The sequence below is a fragment of the Puma concolor genome, chromosome E2 (genome assembly GCF_028749965.1).
Source record: "Puma concolor isolate L17-30 chromosome E2, mPumCon1.1.hap2, whole genome shotgun sequence".
Taxonomy (NCBI): Eukaryota; Metazoa; Chordata; class Mammalia; order Carnivora; family Felidae; genus Puma; species Puma concolor.
In genome coordinates, this window is record NC_141681.1 from 36,718,807 (window position 1) to 36,738,929 (window position 20,123).

Here is a 20,123-nt window from a genome sequence, read left to right on the forward strand (position 1 = left end):
AAAGAATAGCCAGTGGAATAAAGACAGTCTCTTCAGCAAGTGGTGTTGGGAAAACTGGACAGTGACATGCAGAAGAACGAACCTGGACCACTTTCTTACACCACACACAAAAATAAACTCAAAATGGATGAAAGACCTAAACAGAAGACAGGAAGCCATCAAACTCCTAGATGAGAAAACAGACAAAAACCTCTACGACCTTGGCTGTAGCAACTTCTTACTCATTACGACTCCAGAGGCAAAGTAAACAAAAGCAAAAATGAACTATTGGGACCTCATCAAAATAAAAGCCTTCTTGGGGCGCCTGGGTGGCGCAGTCGGTTGAGCGTCCGACTTCAGCCAGGTCACGATCTCGCGGTCCGTGAGTTCGAGCCCCGCGTCAGGCTCTGGGCTGATGGCTCAGAGCCTGGAGCCTGTTTCCGATTCTGTGTCTCCCTCTCTCTCTGCCCCTCCCCCGTTCATGCTCTGTCTCTCTCTGTCCCAAAAATAAATAAATGTTGAAAAAAAAATTAAAAAAAAAAATAAATAAAAAAAAAATAAAATAAAAGCCTTCTGCACAGTGAAGGAAACAGTCAACTGATGGAAAGGGAGAAAATATTTGCAAATGATATCAGATAAGGTTTAGTATCCAAAATCTATAAAAAACTTATCACACTCAACACCCCAGAAAACAAATAATCCAATAAAGAAATGGGCAAAAGACATAAATAGAAACTTTTCCAAAGAAGACATTCAGATGGCCAACCGACACATGAAAAAATGCTCAACATCACTCATCAGGAAAATACAAATCAAAACCACAGTGAGATACCACCTCACACCTGTCAGAATGGCTAACATTAACAACTCAGGCAACAACAGATATTGGTGAAGATAAGGAGAAAGAGGACCTCTTTTGCACTGCTAGTGGCAATGCAAGCTGGTGCAGCCATGCTGGAAAACAGTATGGAGGTTCCTCAAAAAATTAAAAACAGAACTACCCTATGACTCAGCAATTGCACTACTAGGTATTTATCCAAAGATAGAAAAATGCTGATGAAGGGTCACATTCACTCCAATTTTTTATAGGAGTGCTATAAACAATAGCCAAATTATAGAAAAGCCCCAAATGTCCATCAACTGATGAATGGATAAAGAGTATGTGGCAAACAGGGGGCCAACAGGGCAGAGAAGTAGGGGCATCTGAAGTTTCCTTGTCTCCCAAACACAGCAGTGTTGAAGCCAAAGGACTTTGAACTCCAAGAGTCTGGGCAGCAAAGTGACAGAAACGCATCCAAGGACCCACCAGGATAACTTGACAGGCCATAGGTTGCAAACTAGGAGAGATAAAACTGGCAGCAGAGGAACAGAGGGGAGGGATCCCCTTCTGTGGAGAGACAAAGGGAAGAGAAAGAGAGGCTGGGGAAGCATAGGACTGTATCTGGACAAGAGAAAACCATGGACTGGGACAGAGAAAGATCAAATCTTTAACTGTGGGACTTTCTGTGGACTGGGGTGGGCTGCCCTGTCAACGCACCTGGGGAGGAGGGGAGGCTGACTCAGGCTTGGTAACTAGTTCAGAGGCGCAGTTCACAGTTGGAGAAAGCAACCCCTTCCCTGGAGTGCTGTGGGAAGAAGGTATATATCCATTCAAAGGACAAAGACTGCCTGTGCTCGCCAGTCAGAGACCATATATTGGGCAGCACGGAACAGCACTTTCCCTAAACCAGAGCACACAGAGTGTGAACCTTAAAGATATCAGGATTTTAATCCCAGCTGAACACCAGGGAGGTATGGGAGGCAGCAGAGAGAGACAACCGCCTCCTTTGTGCCTGAAGAACAGTGAGCATGTTCTACACCTCCTTCTTTATTTTCCTTTCTTTTCATAAAAGTTTTATTGTTTCAAATTTATTTACTTATTTGAGAGAGACAGAGAGAAAAAGAGAGAGAGACAGAGCACAAGAGGGGAGGGGCAGAGAGAGAGAGAGAGAGAGACACAGAACCCAAAACGGACTCCATGCTCTGAGCTGTGAGCACAGAGCCCGACGCAGGGCTTGAACCCATGAACCATGACATCATGACCCAAGCCAAAGTTGAATGCTAAACCAATTGAGCCACCCAGGTGCCCCTATTTTCCTATCTCAGGATTAGGCCGTACAGTTTCTCTGTCTGCTCAGTTTTCTTTTCTTTATCCCCACCTCCTTCTTTATTTTACTTTCTCACTCTCTCTCTGGATTAAGCTGTATAGTTTCTCTCTCTGGTCAATTTTTCTTTTCTTTTCCTTTCTTTTTCCATTCACCTGTCATTCCATTCCTTGTATGGGATAAGGGTTGTTCCATCAACACCACTTCTACCCTGTTGTTTACTTACACCTGGTGTTTCTGGTTTCTTGCGGTTTTTTTGTTTGTGTGTTTTTCTTTTCTGTTTGTTTTTTGATTGCCTGTTTTCCTTTCCAGGGCAACTTCAATGAACAAACCAAAGCACATCTCATGGGGGGTCCAAAACATCACTACGATTAAAGAGATAAAGTAACCAAAGTCACAAAAACAGACAGCAAGCAACACTCTCCAAAAAACAACTCCTGAAGGGCCAAGTCCTGGATAGTGTGTGACCCCTCTTTAATATAGTAGTGCTCACAGGTGCAGCACATGAACAAGCTTTCATGAACAAACACATGAACAAACACATAAGGGATGGAAAACTAGCCAAAATGACAAAACAGAAGAATTCTCCCCAAAAGAAATTCCAGGAAGAATAACAGCTGAAGAAATGATCAAACCAGATATAAACAATATAGCTGAACAAGAATTTAGGAAAATAGTCATAAAATTAATCGCTTGACTTGAACAAAAGCATAGAAGACAGCAGAAAATATACTGCTGCAGAAATCAAGGAACTAAAAAATAGTCATGATGAATTTTAAAATGCTGTAAATGAGGTGCAAAATAAACTAGAGGAAGTGACAGAGAGGATTGAAGAGGCAGAGGGGAGATTAAGTGAAATAGAAGATAAAATTATGGAAAAAGAGGAAGCTGAGAAAAAGAGAGGTAAAAAAATTCTGGACCAGGAGGGAAGAATTAGAGAACTAAGTGATTCAATGAAACGGAACAATATCCATATAATAGGAGTTCCAGAAGAAGAAGAAGAAGAAGAAGAAGAAGAAGAAGAAGAAGAAGAAGGAGGAGGAGGAGGAGGAGGAGGAGGAGGAGGAGGAGGAGGAGAAGAAGAAGAAGAAGAAGAGAGAAAGGGGCCAACATGTACTTAACAAAGCATAGCTGAGAACTTCCCCAATCTGGGGAAGGAAACAGACATTGAAACTCAGGAGGCATAGAACACTCCCTTCAGACATAACTTGAATCGATCTGTACAACATATCATAGTGAAACTAGTGAAATACAAAGATAAAGAGAGAATTCTGAAAGCAGCTATGGACAAATGGGCCTTAACCTATAAGGGTAGACACATAAGGGTAGTAGCAGACCTATCCACTGAAACTTGTCAGGTCAGAAAGGAGTGGCAGGAAATTTTCAGTGTGTTGAATAGGAAAAATATGCAGTCAAGAATCCTTTATCCAGCAAGCCTGTCATTCAGAATAGAAGGAGGGATCAAGGTTTTCCCAGACAAGCAAAAACTGAAGGAATTCATCACCACTAAACCAGCCCTACAATAGATCCTAAGGGGGACTCTGTGAGTGGAATGTTGCAAAGACCAAAAAGGACCAGAGACAGAACTACAAGCATGAAACCTACAGACATCAAAATGACTCTAAAACCATACCTTTCTATAATAACACTGAATGTAAATGGACTAAATGCTCCAACCAAAAGACATAGGGTATCAGAATGGATAAAAAATACAAGACCCATCTATTTGCTGTCTACAAGAGATAAATTTTAGACCTGAGGACACCTTCAGATTGAAAGTGAGGGGATGGAGAACAATCTATCATGCTACTGGAAGTCAAAAGAAAGCTGGAATAGCCATACTTCTATCAGACAAACTATATTTTAATCTAAAGGCTATAACAAGAGATGAAGAAGGAAATTATATCATAATTACAGGGTCTATCCATCAAGAAGAGCTAACAATTGTAAATGTTTATGCACCCAATTTGGTATCACCAAAATATATAAAACAATTATTCACAATCATAAGCAATCTTATTGGTAAGAATGTGGCAATTGCAGGGGACTTTAATACTCCACTTACAACAGTGGACAGATCATCTAGACAGAAGATCAATAAAGAAACAATGGCCCTGAAGGACGCACTGGACCAGATGGATTTGACATATATACTTGGAACTTTTCATCCTGAAGCAGCAGAATACTCATTCTTCTCGAGTGCACATGGAACACTCTTCGAGATAGATAACATACTGGGTCACAAAACAGCTCTCAATAAATATCAAAGAATTGAGATCATACCATGTACACTTTCATATCAAAATGCTTTGAATTTTGAAATCAACCACAGGAAACAGTCTGGAAAACCTCCAAATGCATGGAGGTTAAAGAACATCCTACTAAAGACTGAATGGTTCAACCAGACAATTAAACAAGAAATTTTAAAATATATGGAAAGAAATGAAAACACAAAATTTAACACAAGAAAAATTAAAACACACAATCCAAACGGTTTGGGATGCAGCAAAGGCAGTCCTAGGAGGAAAATACATTGCAATCCAGGTCTATGTAAAGAAACAAAAAAAAATCCCAAATACAAAATCTAACAGCCCACCTAAAGGAAGCAGAACAACAAAGAAACCCCAAACCCAGTAGAAGAAGAGAAATAATAAAGATCAGAGAAGAAATAAATACAGAATCCAAAAAAAAAAAAACAAAACAAACAAAAAAAAAACAGAACAAATGAATGAAAGTAAGAGCTGCTTTTTTAAATAAACCAAATTGATAAATCCCTAGCCAGACTGCTCATAAAGAAAAGAGAGAGGACCTAAATAGAAAAAAATTACGAATGAAAATGGACTTATCACAACCAATCCCTCAGAAATACAGGCAATTATTAGAGAATACTATGAAAAATTATATGCTAACCAACTAGACACTCTGGAAGATAGGGACAAATTCCTAGACACCCACACACTAACAAAACTCAAATAAGAAGAAATAGAAAATTTGAACAGACCCATAACAGTGAAGAAATTGAATCAGTTATCAAAAATCTCCCAACAAATAAGAGTCCTGGCCAGATGGCTTCCCAGAGGATTCCTACCAGACAATTAAAGCAGAGGTAATACCTATCCTTCGTAAGCTGTTCCAAAAAATGGAAAAGGAAGGAAAACTTCCAGTCTCATTCTATGAAGCCAGCATTACCTTGATTCCCAAACCAGACAGAGACCCACAAAAAAGAATTACAGGCCAATATCACTGATGAACATGGAGACAAAAATTCTCAACAAGATACTAGCAAATCGAATTCAACAGCATATAAAAAGAATTATTCACCATGATCAAGTGGGATTCATTCCTGGGCTGCAGGGTTGGTTCAATATTCGCAAATCAACCAATGTGATACATCACATTACTAAAAGAAAGGATAAGAACCATATGATCCTGTCAATAGATACAGAAAGATCATCTGACAAAATACAGCATCCTTTCTTAACAAAAACCCTCAAGAAACTCGGGATAGAAAGAACATACTTAAACATCATAAAAGCCATATATGAAAAGCCCACAGCTAATACCATCCTCAATGGAGAAAAACTGAGAGTTTTCTCACTGAGATCAGGAACATGACAGCGATGTCCATTCTCACCACTGTTGGTTAACATAGTGTTAGAAATACTAGCATCAGCAATTAGACAAAAAAAGGAACTAAAAGGCATCCAAACTGTCAAAGAAGTCAAACTCTCACTTTTTGCAGATGGCATGGAAAACCCGAAAGACTTCACCAAAAAGCTGCTAGATCTGATACATAAATTCAGCAAAGTTGCAGGATATAAAATCAATGTACAGAAACCGTTTGCATTTTTATATACCAATAATGAAGCAACAGAAAGACAAATAAAGAAACTGATCCCATTCACAATTGCACCAAGAACCATAAAATACCTAGGGAATAAACCTAACCAAAGTTATAAAAGATCTATGTGCTGAAAACTATAGAAAACTTATGAGTAAAATTGACGAAGACACATAGAAATGGAAAAACATTCCATGCTCATGGATTGGAAGAATAAATATTGTTCAAATGTCAATACTACCCAAAGCAATCTACACATTCAATGCAATCCTAATCAAAATTGCACCAGGATTCTTCTCAAAGCTAGAACAAATAATCCTAAAATTTGTATGGAACCACAAAAGACCCCAAATAATTAAAGTAATATTGAGGAAGAAAACAAAAGTGGGAGGCCTCACAATCCCAGACTTTAGCCTCTACTACAAAGCACAATCATCAAGACAGTGTAGTATTGGCACAAAAACAGACACAAAGATCAATGGAATAGAGAACCCAGAAATAGACCCACAAATGTATGGTCACCTAATCTTTGACAAAGCAGGAAAGAGTATCCAGTGGGGGGGGGGGGGACAGTCTCTTTAGCAAAAGTTGCTGGGAGAACTGGACAGCAATATGCAGAAGAATGAAACTAGACCACTTTCTTACACCATACAGAAAAATAAACTCAAAATGGATGAAAGACCTAAATGTGTGACAGGAAACCATCAAAACCCAAGAGTAGAAAGCAGGCAACACCCTATTTGACCTCAGCTGCAGTAATTTCTTGCTCAACATGTCCAAAGGCAAGGGACTTAAAAGCAAAAATGAACTGTTAGGACCTATCAAGATAAAAAGCTTCCGCACAGCAAAGGAAACAATCAACAAAACTAAGGGTCAACCAAGATGGAATGCGAAAAGATATTTGCAAATGACATATTGGATAAAGGGTTAGTATCCAAAATCTATAAAGAATTTAACCAAACTTAACACCCCAAAACAAATAATCTAGTGAAGAAATGGGAAGAAGACATTAATAGACACTTTTCAAAACATCCAGATGGAGAACAGACACATGAAAAGATGCTCAACATCACTCATCATCAGGGAAATACAAATCAACACCACACCTAGATACCACCTCACACTGGTCAGAGTGGCTAAAATTAACAACTTAGGAAACAACAGATGCTGGTGAGGAAGTGGAGAAATGGGAACCCTCTTGCACTGTTGGTGGGAATGCAAACTGTTGCAGCTGCTCTGGAAAACAGTGTAGAGATTTGTCAAAAAATTAAAAATACAACTACCCTATGGCCCAGCAATAGCACTGCTAGCAATTTATCTAAGGGATACAGGGATACAGTTCAAGTGTCCTCAGTAAGCCTTGTTCAGTGACGGTAGCCAATGAGACAAGCAAGAAGAAAGTGGATATTATTGACTTGACTATAGAAAGCTCTTCTGATATAGAGGAAGACCCTCCTGCCAAAAGGAAATGCATCTTTATGTCAGAAGCACAAAGCAGCCCAATCAAAGGGGTTCTCATGTATCAGCCATCTTCTGTAAGGGTGCCCAGTGTGACTTCGGTTGATCTGGCTGCTATTCCGCCTTCATTAGCAGACTACTCAGTACCATTCCACCACACGCCAATATCAAGCATGTCATCAGAATTGCCAGGAGAACAAAGAAGAAATGATATTAATAATGAACTGCAGCTTGGATCATCTTCTGATACTGTGCAACAATGAATTACAAAATAAAACAAAAAATTTGTATTTAAAAAAAACAGGAGTGCTGATTCATAGGGGCACATGTACCCCAATGTATATAGCAGCTCTATCGACAATAGCCAAATTATGGAAAGAGCCTAAATGTCTATCAACTAATGAATGGATAAAGAAGATGTGGTTTTTTATATACAATGGAATACTACCTGGCAATGACAAAGGATGAAATCATGCTACTTGCAGCATCATGGATGGAACTGGAAGGTGTTATGCTGAGTGAAATAAGTCAGTCAGAGAAGGGCAGATATCATATGTTTTTACTCATATGTAGATCTTGAGAAACTGAACAGAAGACCATGGGGGTAGGGAAGGGAAAAAAATAGTTACAAACAGAGAGGAAGGGAGGCAAAGCATAAGAGACACTTAAATAAAGAGAACAAACTGAGAGTGGATGGGAGGGTGGGGGAGAGGGGGAAATGGGTGATGGGCACTGAGGAGGGCACTTGCTGGGATGAGCACTGGGTGTGGTATGTAAGTGATGAACCACGGGAATCGAATTCAAAAACCAAGAGCACACTTTACACACTGTATGTTAACCAATCTGACAATAAATTATATTAAAATAAATAAATAATAAATAAATAAATAATAAATAAATAAATGTGTTATTTCCCGTAAAAGGAAAAAAGAATATGGTAAATGGGATATGACTCAGCAGTCAAAAACAATGAAATCTTACCACTTCCAACAACGTGGATTGAACTAGAGGGTATTATGCTAAGTAAAATAAGTCAGGCAGAGAAAGACAAATGTATGATTTCACACATACACTGAATTCAAGAAGCACAACAGATGAACATAGGGGAAGTGAAGGAAAAATAAGATAAAAACAGAGATGGAGGTAAAATCATAAGAAACTTTTAAATACAGAGAAGAAACTGAGGGTGGCTGGAGGGGAGGTGTGTAGGGGGATGGGCTAAATGGGTGATGGGCATTTAAGGAGGGCACTTGGGATGAGCACTGTGTGTTATATGTAAGTGATTAATTGCAGGGTTCTAATCCTGAAAGCAACACTATACTGTATGCTAACTAACCTGAGTTTAAACAAATAAATTTTTTAAAAACTGGAAAAAAAGAAAATGAATATATAACATCAAAATTTGAGTAGAACAGCTAAAGGAGTGCTGAGAGGGAAATTTTTAACACTAAATGCATATCCTAGAAAGAGAAAAAGCCTCAAATCAATTACCTATCTCCATCATAAAGAACTTAGAAAAAGAACAAAATAAACCCAAATCAAAAAGAAAAAATATACAGATAAGAACAGAAATCAATGAAATTCAAAACAGGAAAATAATAGAAAAAAATCAGTGAAACAACTCATTCTTTGAAAAGCTAGTGAAAATTGACAAACCTCTAGCAGATCTGACAAAGAAATAAGATAAAAGATAGAAATGACCAATGTGAGGAATAAAAGGAAATATCATAAAAGACACAGTATATAGCAAAAATATAATAAAACACTGTAAATAATTCTATATACATGAATTTGACAACTTAGAAAAAATAATGAATTCTTAGAAAAAAATTACCACTACTCACCCATATGAAATAAATCATTTGAATAGTCCTATAACTTTTAAGGATATTTAATCCATAATTTCAAAATGGCCAAAAAAAAAAAGTTAATACCAAAATTCTATATACTCTCTGCCAGAAAACAGGAGAGAACTTTGGAGTTTATTTTATGAAGCTGGCATTACACTGATACCAAAACCAGACAAAGACAGTACCCAAAAAGACAACTATACACCAATATCCCTCACCTATATAGATATTAATATCCTTTTCAACAAATGACTAAACAATTTAGCAACATATGAAATGAATTATCACCATAACTGACCACGTAGACTTGATTCCAGAGACACAAGCCTGCTTCAGTAATCAAAATGCAATCAATATAAGCCATCATAATATTAACAGCCTAAAGAAGAAAAATCTCATGATTATATCAAATCTGTATAGTATTGGTGGAGGCACAGACATATAGAACCCCAAAATATACTGATACAAATGTGCCCACTTTATTTTTAATAGCTCAAAGGCATTTCAATGGAGGAATGATAGTCTTTTTAACGAACACAGATGATTCTGGAACAACTGGACATTCTTAGACAAAAAAAGAAAAAAGAACTTCAACCTTAGTCTCATCGAACCTTATAGATTATTAACTTAAAATGGATCATGAACTTAAATATAAGACATAAAATTATACAACTCTTGGAAAACAAGTTGTTGGAGAAAATCTTAAGGATCAAGGGTCAGGCAAGTAGTTATCAGACTATACCAATGTACAACCCATAAAAGGAAAACTTGATAAGTTGAATTTTGTTAAAATTAAAAATTTTTGCTCTGTGAAAGACTCTGTTAAGAGGATGCAAAGACACGATATAAATTGGGAGAATATATTTGCAAAACACTTATCTGACAAAGGACTAGTATCTGGAATTACATGAAAAACTATCAAGAAATCTGGGTGCCTGGGTGGCTCAGTCGGTTGTGTCAGACTTCAACTCAGGTTATGATCTCACAGTTCGTCAGTTCAAGCCCTGCGTTGAGCTCTGTGCTGACAACTCAGATCCTGGACCCTGCTTTGGATTCTGTGTCTCCCTCTCTCTTTGCCCCTCCCCAGCTCTATCTCTCTCAAAAATAAAGAAACATGAAAAAAATTTAAAAAGCAAAACTATCAAGAAATCAATATTAAAAAAACAACCCAAGCAGAAAATGAACAAAAAACCTGAATGAAGAGACATGTCACTGAAGAGAATCTACAGATGGCAAATAAGCACATGAAAAGATCCAACATCATTATCCACTAGGAAATGCAAATTAAAGCCACAAGGAGATAGCACTATAAACCAATCTGAGTAACTAAAATAAAAAATAGGGATAACACCAAATGCTGGCAAAGATGCAAACAAATTGTATCATTTATACATTGCTAGTAGGAAAGTAAAATAGGACTCTGAAAAAAGTCTTACAGTTTCTTTGAAATCTAAATACGCAACTACCTACCGTCTGTATTATTGGGCATTCATCCCAGAAAACCGAAATCTTTTGTTCACACAAAAACCTGTAGAGAATCTTTCTGTTGTAGCTGCCTGCTTGTACCTTAGGTGTTATATCTAAAGGGTGACCTTGTTTAACCCAAGGTCACAATGATTTACAACTATGTTTTCTTCTAACAGTTTTACAGTTTTATCTCTTACATATAGGTCTTTGATCCATTTCCAATTAATTTTTGTATATGGTGTGAAGTAGGGATCCAAATTCACTCTTGCATGCAGATACCCAGTTGCCCCATCACCATTTGTTGAAAAGACTAGTGAATTGTCTGTACCTTCATCAAAATCAACTGACCACAAATATATGGATTTATTTTTGAACGGTCAATTCTATTGATCTCTATATCCGTTCTTAAGCCATCATCACATTATTTAATTATTATAGCATATTATTGTATATATAATAAGCATAGTACAGTAGTAAACTTTGAAAATGAAAAGTGTGAGCCAACTTTGTTATTTCTCAAGATGGCTTTAGCTATTCTGGGTTCCTTGCATTTCCACATGAATTTTAGGATCAGTTTGTCAATTTCTGCAAAAAGACAGTTGGATTTTGGTATAGATTACACAGAACACAGCATATCTTTCCATTTTTGTATGTTGCCTTTAATTTCTTTCAACATTTTTTTTTTGTAGTTTTCAACGTACAAGTCTTATATTTCTTTCATTAACTCCTACTTCTAAAATGAGGACACATACTAAAGTCCCAAGAGATTAAATGTAAGTAGCTTTCAAATGCATCCTCACTCTGTCTTTGGTGAAATCTCTGTTCCCTACTAGAATTTATGCTGACCACTTTACCCTGGTTTTCAAGAACAAATGAGCCAATAATCTGGGTTTAAGATACTGTCCTACTGACTCAAATCTGCACTCTAACATTTCACACAGGTTAAACAAATTTACATAACATTTCACATGGTACTGCTAGTATACTCAAGACAAGGAGAGTGGTCTCTTTTCATATCCAAAGACATTTTAGAGCAATGACAAGACCTGGAACCTAAAGGAATTAAGTCCAAGTAAAGTATATGTGGTGGTTTATGTACAAACACATGCATCTAACCTAGTAAAACCAGAAAACTTCCCCCTACACTGTGAGGTATGTGTTATTAAGATCGTTTGCAGTATTTTGAGAAGTGAGAAAAAAAGTAACTTATTCAAAAGGCAAATACATAAGAAAGTCTGTGCTAAAAGAAATACATAATGTAGCCAGCCCAAGGTTCTGTCTTTAATAATGGTATAAAAAGATGGCTAAGAGATGAATTTAGAAATAGTCTTCCAAATAAACCATTACAAAAGAAATAAACGTTGTACTGGAATATAGTAAATGTTGAAATCTTCCCATTTTAACTTTCTTTCCCAATGTAACTGGTTAAATAATTGGACTTAATTGAAATTCACAAATATGTTAATTTACTATTCAATGCTTATTTAAATCAAGTTATTCAGATATTCAAACATACTCCTAATGTGATTTACATTTTACTGGCAAATATAATACATTATGTTGTAAGAATTAAAAATACTTTACTGGCATAAGACACTCAGAAAATTAAGTTATTCTATGATTAGCAATTGAATATATTAATATTAGGGCACTATTATCAATAGAACGTACACCAATTTGATTCTTGCAAGGTGTTACCTCAACATTCATTTAAAAGAACTAAAAGTGACATTTCTTGGGATATAGCTTGTAATAATGTGATTTGCTACATAAATCAAGTTTTACTAGACAAAGGATGGGTTTGGACAAAGTGATTTATAACTCACTATGGAATCCAAAAAATGAACTGGCAAGCATGGGAACTAAATTCAGTCTCCTGCTTATTAACACTATGTTTTAACTCCCTGAGTTACCCAATCATACTGAAAGAACAAGGACTTTACAGTACTATGGTTTTAATGGATGTTCATGAATTGTTCAGTGTGGTAAAAATTCATAAAATGAAGCAAAATAGATCGATAGTTGCTTGTATCATAACTCAATGACTCGAAAATGATGTAAAAAATAACTGAAAAAGACTAAGTAGTTACTTTAAATAACAGTGTATGGGAAAAAATGGTCACTAAAGGCATCTTAAATGGAGTAAAGTATCGTTATGATGGTTACTTATTTGAGATTTTAATGATAACATTCTTTACTGGAAAAGCCAAGAGAATAGAACATAAAACCATTAAAAAATAAAAAGCTTGAAAAATCACATTTAAATTCCTTGCTTCTAAGGTCTTTTTCATACTGCAAATACAAGATTTCACAAAGTGAAGAAAGGTAATTATGCTGTTAAATGTAAAGTTCTATTTAGGAGTCAACCTTTCAAAAACTTATCTTTCCATTTGGGTATATATCTGCATTACTAAGTTATTAAATACAGGTTTCCTTTTTGCTTCCCAATAACCAAAACAGTTCAAAGTTAGGTTTGAGATTAAATTCTTATTTTATAGAAGACTCCTTTCTTCTCCAAAACAAAGAGTTTTGGTTTAGTTTAAAGATAGCCCTGAGGAATAGGAATATCCTTACATAAATGAAGAGGGGGAAATATTAAGATTAAAATACCTAAATTAAACTTGGAGCAGTTGAGAAGACTACTTGGATACTTAACTCCAGGGGCTAAGAAGACTTATGCTACTTTAAATATGTACCAAGATTATATTTGGAGGAAAATGCAATTAAATAAAAAAATAGGATTTTTAAGTGTATAGGAACTTACTAGAAGACTTAGAGATTGAACAGAAGAAGAGAGAATTATCTGATATAGTTCTAACCCCACTAGTAGCAACTGAAAGGAGCATGTTGCTTGAGGAAAGTAGGGTCAACAGTAAAACCAGAAGAAATGGGAACAGTTCCTTAGGAAACATTTTAAGAGAATCACTATAAGCTTAGGGCAATAGGTCCTTTTACTAAAGCCCTGAAAAGGGTAGTTTCTGCTAGAATGACATTCAGATAAATGTAATGAAATCACTTTTTACAAAAGAAACTTCCGGGATTTATCTAAGAAATACAAAATAATTAAGGAACTTGAACTAAAAGAGATAGATACCAGCAAACCTGGGACTGAAAAGAGGAGATTGGGAAGGGACTGACCAAAGCATTGAGCTAAATCAAACTTTAATGATTAAAGATATCTTTAAAACTTATCAAAATTTCACCACGATTGCACACCTATGCTATTTCAAACTTTAGAAAACTTTTTAAGACTTTAAATTACAACATGATCCAGTAGAAACAACTTTCATTTGAAGGCCAAACACCTGGAATCCAGTTCTAGCTGTACCACACAGTGATTTGCACTATTTAAGGTATGTGGGAGGAGAATCACAAAACCTTCTAACCTTTAGCTTCCTCCCATAAAAGACAGTAATATGTTCCCTGTGTGGACTAAATAAAAAAACATACTATAACTGTACAGAGACACAGATTGCAATGATTAAAGAACACCTTAGGGGCGCCTGGGTGGCGCAGTCGGTTAAGCGTCCGACTTCAGCCAGGTCACGATCTCGCGGTCCGTGAGTTCGAGCCCCGCGTCGGGCTCTGGGCTGATGGCTCAGAGCCTGGAGCCTGTTTCCGATTCTGTGTCTCCCTCTCTCTCTGCACCTCCCCCGTTCATGCTCTGTCTCTCTCTGTCCCAAAAATAAATAAACGTTGAAAAAAAAAAAAGAACACCTGAGTATGGATGCTGAAGAGGGAGCCTCTGACCTCAGAATACTATGTGAATGTGTAGTGGGGGCCCAGAGGTGGTAATCTTTTTTGCACAAGGTACAGCTTAGAAGGGATGTGTGCAGTGTGGCAAGGAAAGAAAGAAACATTTCTCAAGACAGTCACTTTGGCCAAGGCCTTGGTGAGCACCGGAACTAGTCAGATTGTGCTCTTTCTCTGACTCCTGCCAAGGAGACTGAATGGCCTAGAGATGAAGAGAGGCAAAGAAAGTCAGAACACAGAGAAGTATGAGTTCTTATAGCAAGAATTATCATATACTATTTCAGGATGTCTGAAATTATGGAACAGCTTAATTATATAAAAAGGATATTGTATTAAGTAGTAAAAAACACATACAACTAGGAAGAGATATTTCTGGGATGTCTTAGCAACAAGAGACAGAGTCCCCAGTTCGTAGCAGCTCTACATTCCACTACCCACGTGTAAGCAGAGGCTACCAGCCTCCTACCACCACTGCCATCACTGAGTCCATGAGGGCCATGAGGCTCAATTCTGCGATTTTACAACAGACTCTTTTGGCACCAGACATGACACACCCAAAACACACATGTGGAGACCTGAGTTCAGTAATGTTTGGGGGAAAATAAAAATGCTTAAAGTTCTTTTTTGGGGAATTGTAAAGTGATACACCATAGAAAAGTAGGAGAGAAATGTTAAATGTGTAAAACCCATCATCCAAATCCAAATAGCAAACTTCATTTCCCATCCATTTGAATAAAACTAACATGCCACAAATTAAGATTGATTTTGCAAGCAAAAGATAGCAGAGAACATTACATAATGATCTTCGGAGCCTTGAAATAAAATCCTTAATGATTCAATTTAAAGGTTGGCACTTCAGTTACACATGTTGGAGTTTCTGTTTTTTTTCACTGGGGACATTCCAATACCCTCACTTTCTAGGGGTAATGTTAACTTTAACTCAAGGTACATTCTGAGTTTACATTTTTTTTTTTTTTGTAAACAGAGAATGCCAAACTCTAAATATTTTATACTGAAAATGTCACTGGGTTCACATTGGAATATACAAAATAGTTAACAAAAAAAGCAGAGAAGGGGGCTGATAAATCATAAATACTGTAAAGGTACATTTTAAAATATCATCTTTTCTAATTAGATCCACTTTTTCTTACAATTTGAATGATAATCTGGAGTGTTAAGAACTTAATTTGAATGATAGCTGAAATATAACTTCCTATTTATTTTCGTATTTTTAGTATTTTCCAGAATTTGTTTAATGTCTGAACTGAACTTTCCCACAAATCATTTCTTGACTTCACTGACTTCTTTTCTGATTGCTAGTATTCTGCTCTATACTTCAAAATGCCTCATATAAATCATAAAACTTATAGAAAAATGTGTGTATATTACTTTCCCAGAGTTAATAGGAAAAACCTCTTTGTTTCAATATTTGTTATTAACATATTCTGAAATGTGTGAGTACACCTGCATTCTAGTGCAAATTATTTGTATATATTAACTTAATCATTATAGCAACTTCATAAAGTAGAAACTATTATTGTCTTCATTTTGTAGAGAAGGAAACTGAGGCATAGGGATAGTATACAGCTAATGACCTGGACCCAATTTTTAGTTTACTAAGTATCTTATATCAGCTTAATTTTTGTGTGTGTGATTAGTCCTTGTATTCAAAAAAGTATATCCTCTTAACCAGTGTTTCCTACACTGTTTCTCTAGTTCATTTAAGTCTCACTGACCTAAACTGACCTATAGCTGATAACCATTAAGCTCTTAATAAGTTTTTTAGTGTGAATTGGATTGAGCTAATTAATTGAACTATACTTTTCTTTTTTTAATTCCAGGATAATTAACACAGTGTTATATTAGTTTAAGGTGCACAATATAATGACTCAATTATATACATTAGTCAGTGCTCATTAAGATACGTATACTCTTGGGGCATCTGACTGGCTCAGTCAGTAAAGGATGTGACTCTTAATGTCAGAGTCATAAATTCAAGGCCCACATTGGGCATGAGGCCTACTTAAAGAATAAATTTTAAAGGTATGTGTATTCTTAATTCTCTTTATTTGACCAATCCCCCCAGCCACCTCTCCTCTAGCAACCACCAGTTTGTTCTCTGCATTTAAGAGTTGGTTTTTTGTTTTTCTCTTTTTATCTTTGTTTTGTTTTGTAAATTCCATATATGAGTGATATCATATGGAATTTGTCTTTCTCTGACTTATTTCACTTAGCATGATACCTTCTGGGTCCATCCATGTTGTTGTGGATGGGAATATCTCATTCTTTTTTATGGCGGAATAACATCCCTATATATATGTGTGTGTGTGTGTGTGTGTGTGTGTGTGTGTGTGTGTGTGTGTGTGCGCGCGCGCGCACACACACACACACACACACACCACATCATCTTTATTTATTCCTCTATCAATGGGCATTTGGGGTTTACATATCTTTACAAATTAGTGTTTTCATTTTCTTTGGGTAAATACTCAATAGTGGAATTACTGGATCATATGGTAATTCTATTTTTAATTTTTTGAGGAACTCTATACTATTCTCCACAGAGGCTATACCAATTTGCATTTCCACCAAGAGTACACAAGGATTCCTTTTTCTCCACATCTTTGTCAATGCTTGTGGTTTATGTTTTTTATTTTAGCTATTCTGACAGGTGTAGAATGATATCTTATTGTGCTTTCAATTACCATTTCCCTGATAATTAGTGCTGTTGACCATCTTATCATGTGACTGTTGGCCACATGTATGTCTTCTTTGAAAAACGTCTATTCTGGTCCTCTGCCCATTTTTAAATCAAATTCTTTGCTTCTTTGGTGTTAAACTGTATAAGTTATTTATACACTTTGGATATTAACCCCTCATCAGACATGCCATTTGCAAATATCTTCTCCCATTCAGTACACTGCCTTTTTGTTAGTGGTTTCCTTCACTGGGCAAAAGCTTTTTATTTTGGTGTAGTCCCAATAGTTTAACTTTGTTTTTGTTTCCCTTACCTCTAGAGACATATCTAGAAAAATGTTTCTATGGCTAATGTCAAAAAAAAAAACACTGTCCAGTTTTCCTTCTAGGACTCTTAGAGTTTCAGGCCTCACCATTTAGGTCTTTAATCCATTTTGAGATTATTTTTGTGTATTATGTAAGAAACTGATCCAGTTTCATTCTTTTCCAATGTGGCTTTCCATTTTTTGCAGTACCATTCGTATAACATTGTGTATCCTTTCCCCCTCTGATGCAGGTTAATTGACCATATAAGTATGGATTTATTTCTGGGCTCTGTGTTCTGTTCCATTGATCTTTGTGTCTATTTTTGTGTCACTCGTATGCTGTTTTGGTTTTACAGCGTTGTAGTATATCTTTAAATATGAAATTGTGATACCACGAGCTTTGTTCTTCTTTCTCAATATTTGGGGTATTTTGTAATTCCATAAAATTTTAGGATTATTTGTTTTAGTTCTGTGAAAAATGTCACTGGAATTTTGATAGGAATTACATCTGTAATTGTATCTGTAGATTTCTATGAGTAATATGGACACTATAACAATATTGGTTCTTCTAATCCATGAACATAGAATATCTTTCCTTTTTTTGTATCATTTTTAATTTCTTTCATCAGTGTTTTATACTTTTTGGAGTACAGGTCTTTCACTTCCTTGGTTAAGTTTATTCCTAGGTATTTTATTTATGGTGCAATTGAGCTATATTTTTCAGTTAAAAGATAACCTACCAGGCAAAAAATTTGGATATCTGAAAGGTACAGTCAGTTACTAAAGCTATTTCTCTCACCATAAGGAGTAAAGGAAATTAATACACCACTAACATCAGTCATCAGTTATCATTGTTTATCAAGCCCACTAAACCAGAACTCAAGATGTTGATCACACCACCTACAGAAAAAAAAAATGTTCAGTTTTATATGAAAGGTGTATCTGATTAGGATAAAAAAAAATCAGCTCTACAATATGGAAGGGAATTTTACATGAAATGTGTATACATTTGGTGTTTGACAATCCTAATATATTTGATCTTTCAAATGGCGTCATTTCAAAAAGGAAAAAGAAAGATTTGGTTTAGCAGAAAGGCCAAGACTTGGATTGGAGGCTGATATGCATATACTGACATCATGAGAGGTTGGGAAAGATACTGTACTTTTTCTTGGACCTGTATATGGGCACTGAGAGTAATTTCTTGCTTTAATTTTAAGTGAATTTCATCTGTTATCATATATAGAAAAATAAGAGATGAAAAGACAAATAATACAGTTGCAATCTAGTACTTTGATTTTTATTCAAATTCTACACATTTAAATAACAAAAAAACCACTCAAATCAGCAAATTACCTTGAATGTAGTTCTGTGCTGCCATTATTATATTTGCTGCCTCTTTCCCAGACACCAAAGTCAGGTACACGGTAAACTCTTTCTACACAAAATACCAGGTTTTGAATAAAAGATACCTAAAAGAAAAGAAACGAAACATAAGGTCACATGGAGTAACAGGCTCTTTAGATACTGGTAAGAATATTAGATACCATTTGAAATCCAATTAGACACTTGCCTACCAACACTCTTTTAACATGTTCAGGGGAGTTCTGGGAAGATGGTGGCGTAGGAGGACACTGGGCTCATCTCACATAGATTCCACCCACATATGCCTAAATAACCCAGAAAACTGCCAGAAGACTAGCAGAGCAGACTCTCCGGAGCCAAGCATAGACAAGAGGCCCATGGAAGAGGTTATGCGGGACAGAGAGGGGATGCAGACTACAAGGATTGGCAAGAGGGAGTCGGAGCGGGAGAGGGGCAGCCTGCCTAGCAAGGTAGAGTCCCTGAAGCACTTTCTCTTTTTTTTTAAATGTTCATTTATTTATTTATTTTTCAATATAGGAAGTTTATTGTCAAATTGGTTTCCATAGAACCCCCAGTGCTCATCCCAAAAGGTGCCCTACTCAATACCCATCACCCACCCTCTCCTCCCTCCCACCCCCATCAACCCTCAGTTTGTTCTCAGTTTTTAAGAGTCTCTTATGCTTTGGTTCTCTTCCACTCTAACCTCTTTTTTTTTTCCTTCCCCTCCCCCATGGGTTTCTGTTAAGTTTCTCAGGATCCACATAAGAGTGAAACCATATGGTATCTGTCTTTCTCTGTATGGCTTATTTCACTTAGCATCACACTCTCCAGTTCCACCCATGTTGCTACAAAGGGCCATATTTCGTTCTTTCTCATTGCCACGTAGTATTCCATTGTGTATATAAACCACAATTTCTTTATCCATTCATCATTAGATGGACATTTAGGCTCTTTCCATAATTTGGCTATTGTTGAGAGTGCTGCTATAAACATTGGGGTACAAGTGCCCCTATGCATCAGCACTCCTGTATCCCTTGGGTAAATTCCTAGCAGTGCTATTGCTGGGTCATAGGTTAGGTCTCTTTTTGATTTTTTGAGGAACCTCCACACTGTTTTCCAGAGTGGCTGCACCAGTTTGCATTCCCACCAACAGTGCAAGAGGGTTCCCGTTTCTCCACATCCTCTCCAGCATCTATAGTCTCCTGATTTGTTCATTTTGGCCACTCTGAATGGCGTGAGGTGATATCTGAGTGTGGTTTTGATTTGT

General features: G+C 36.5%; 1 protein-coding gene across 6 annotated transcripts in view; it reads right to left on the reverse strand.

The window, feature by feature from the left end:
* PHKB (phosphorylase kinase regulatory subunit beta) overlaps positions 1 to 20,123 on the reverse strand; it is a 265,138-nt gene that overhangs the window by 131,038 nt on the left and 113,977 nt on the right. For all 6 annotated transcript variants that reach the window (XM_025920805.2, XM_025920806.2, XM_086689519.1 and 3 more), the window contains one exon: positions 18,848 to 18,963. In XM_025920805.2, the coding sequence (XP_025776590.1) occupies positions 18,848 to 18,963 (116 nt within the window). The remainder of the gene's footprint in view (positions 1 to 18,847; positions 18,964 to 20,123) is intronic.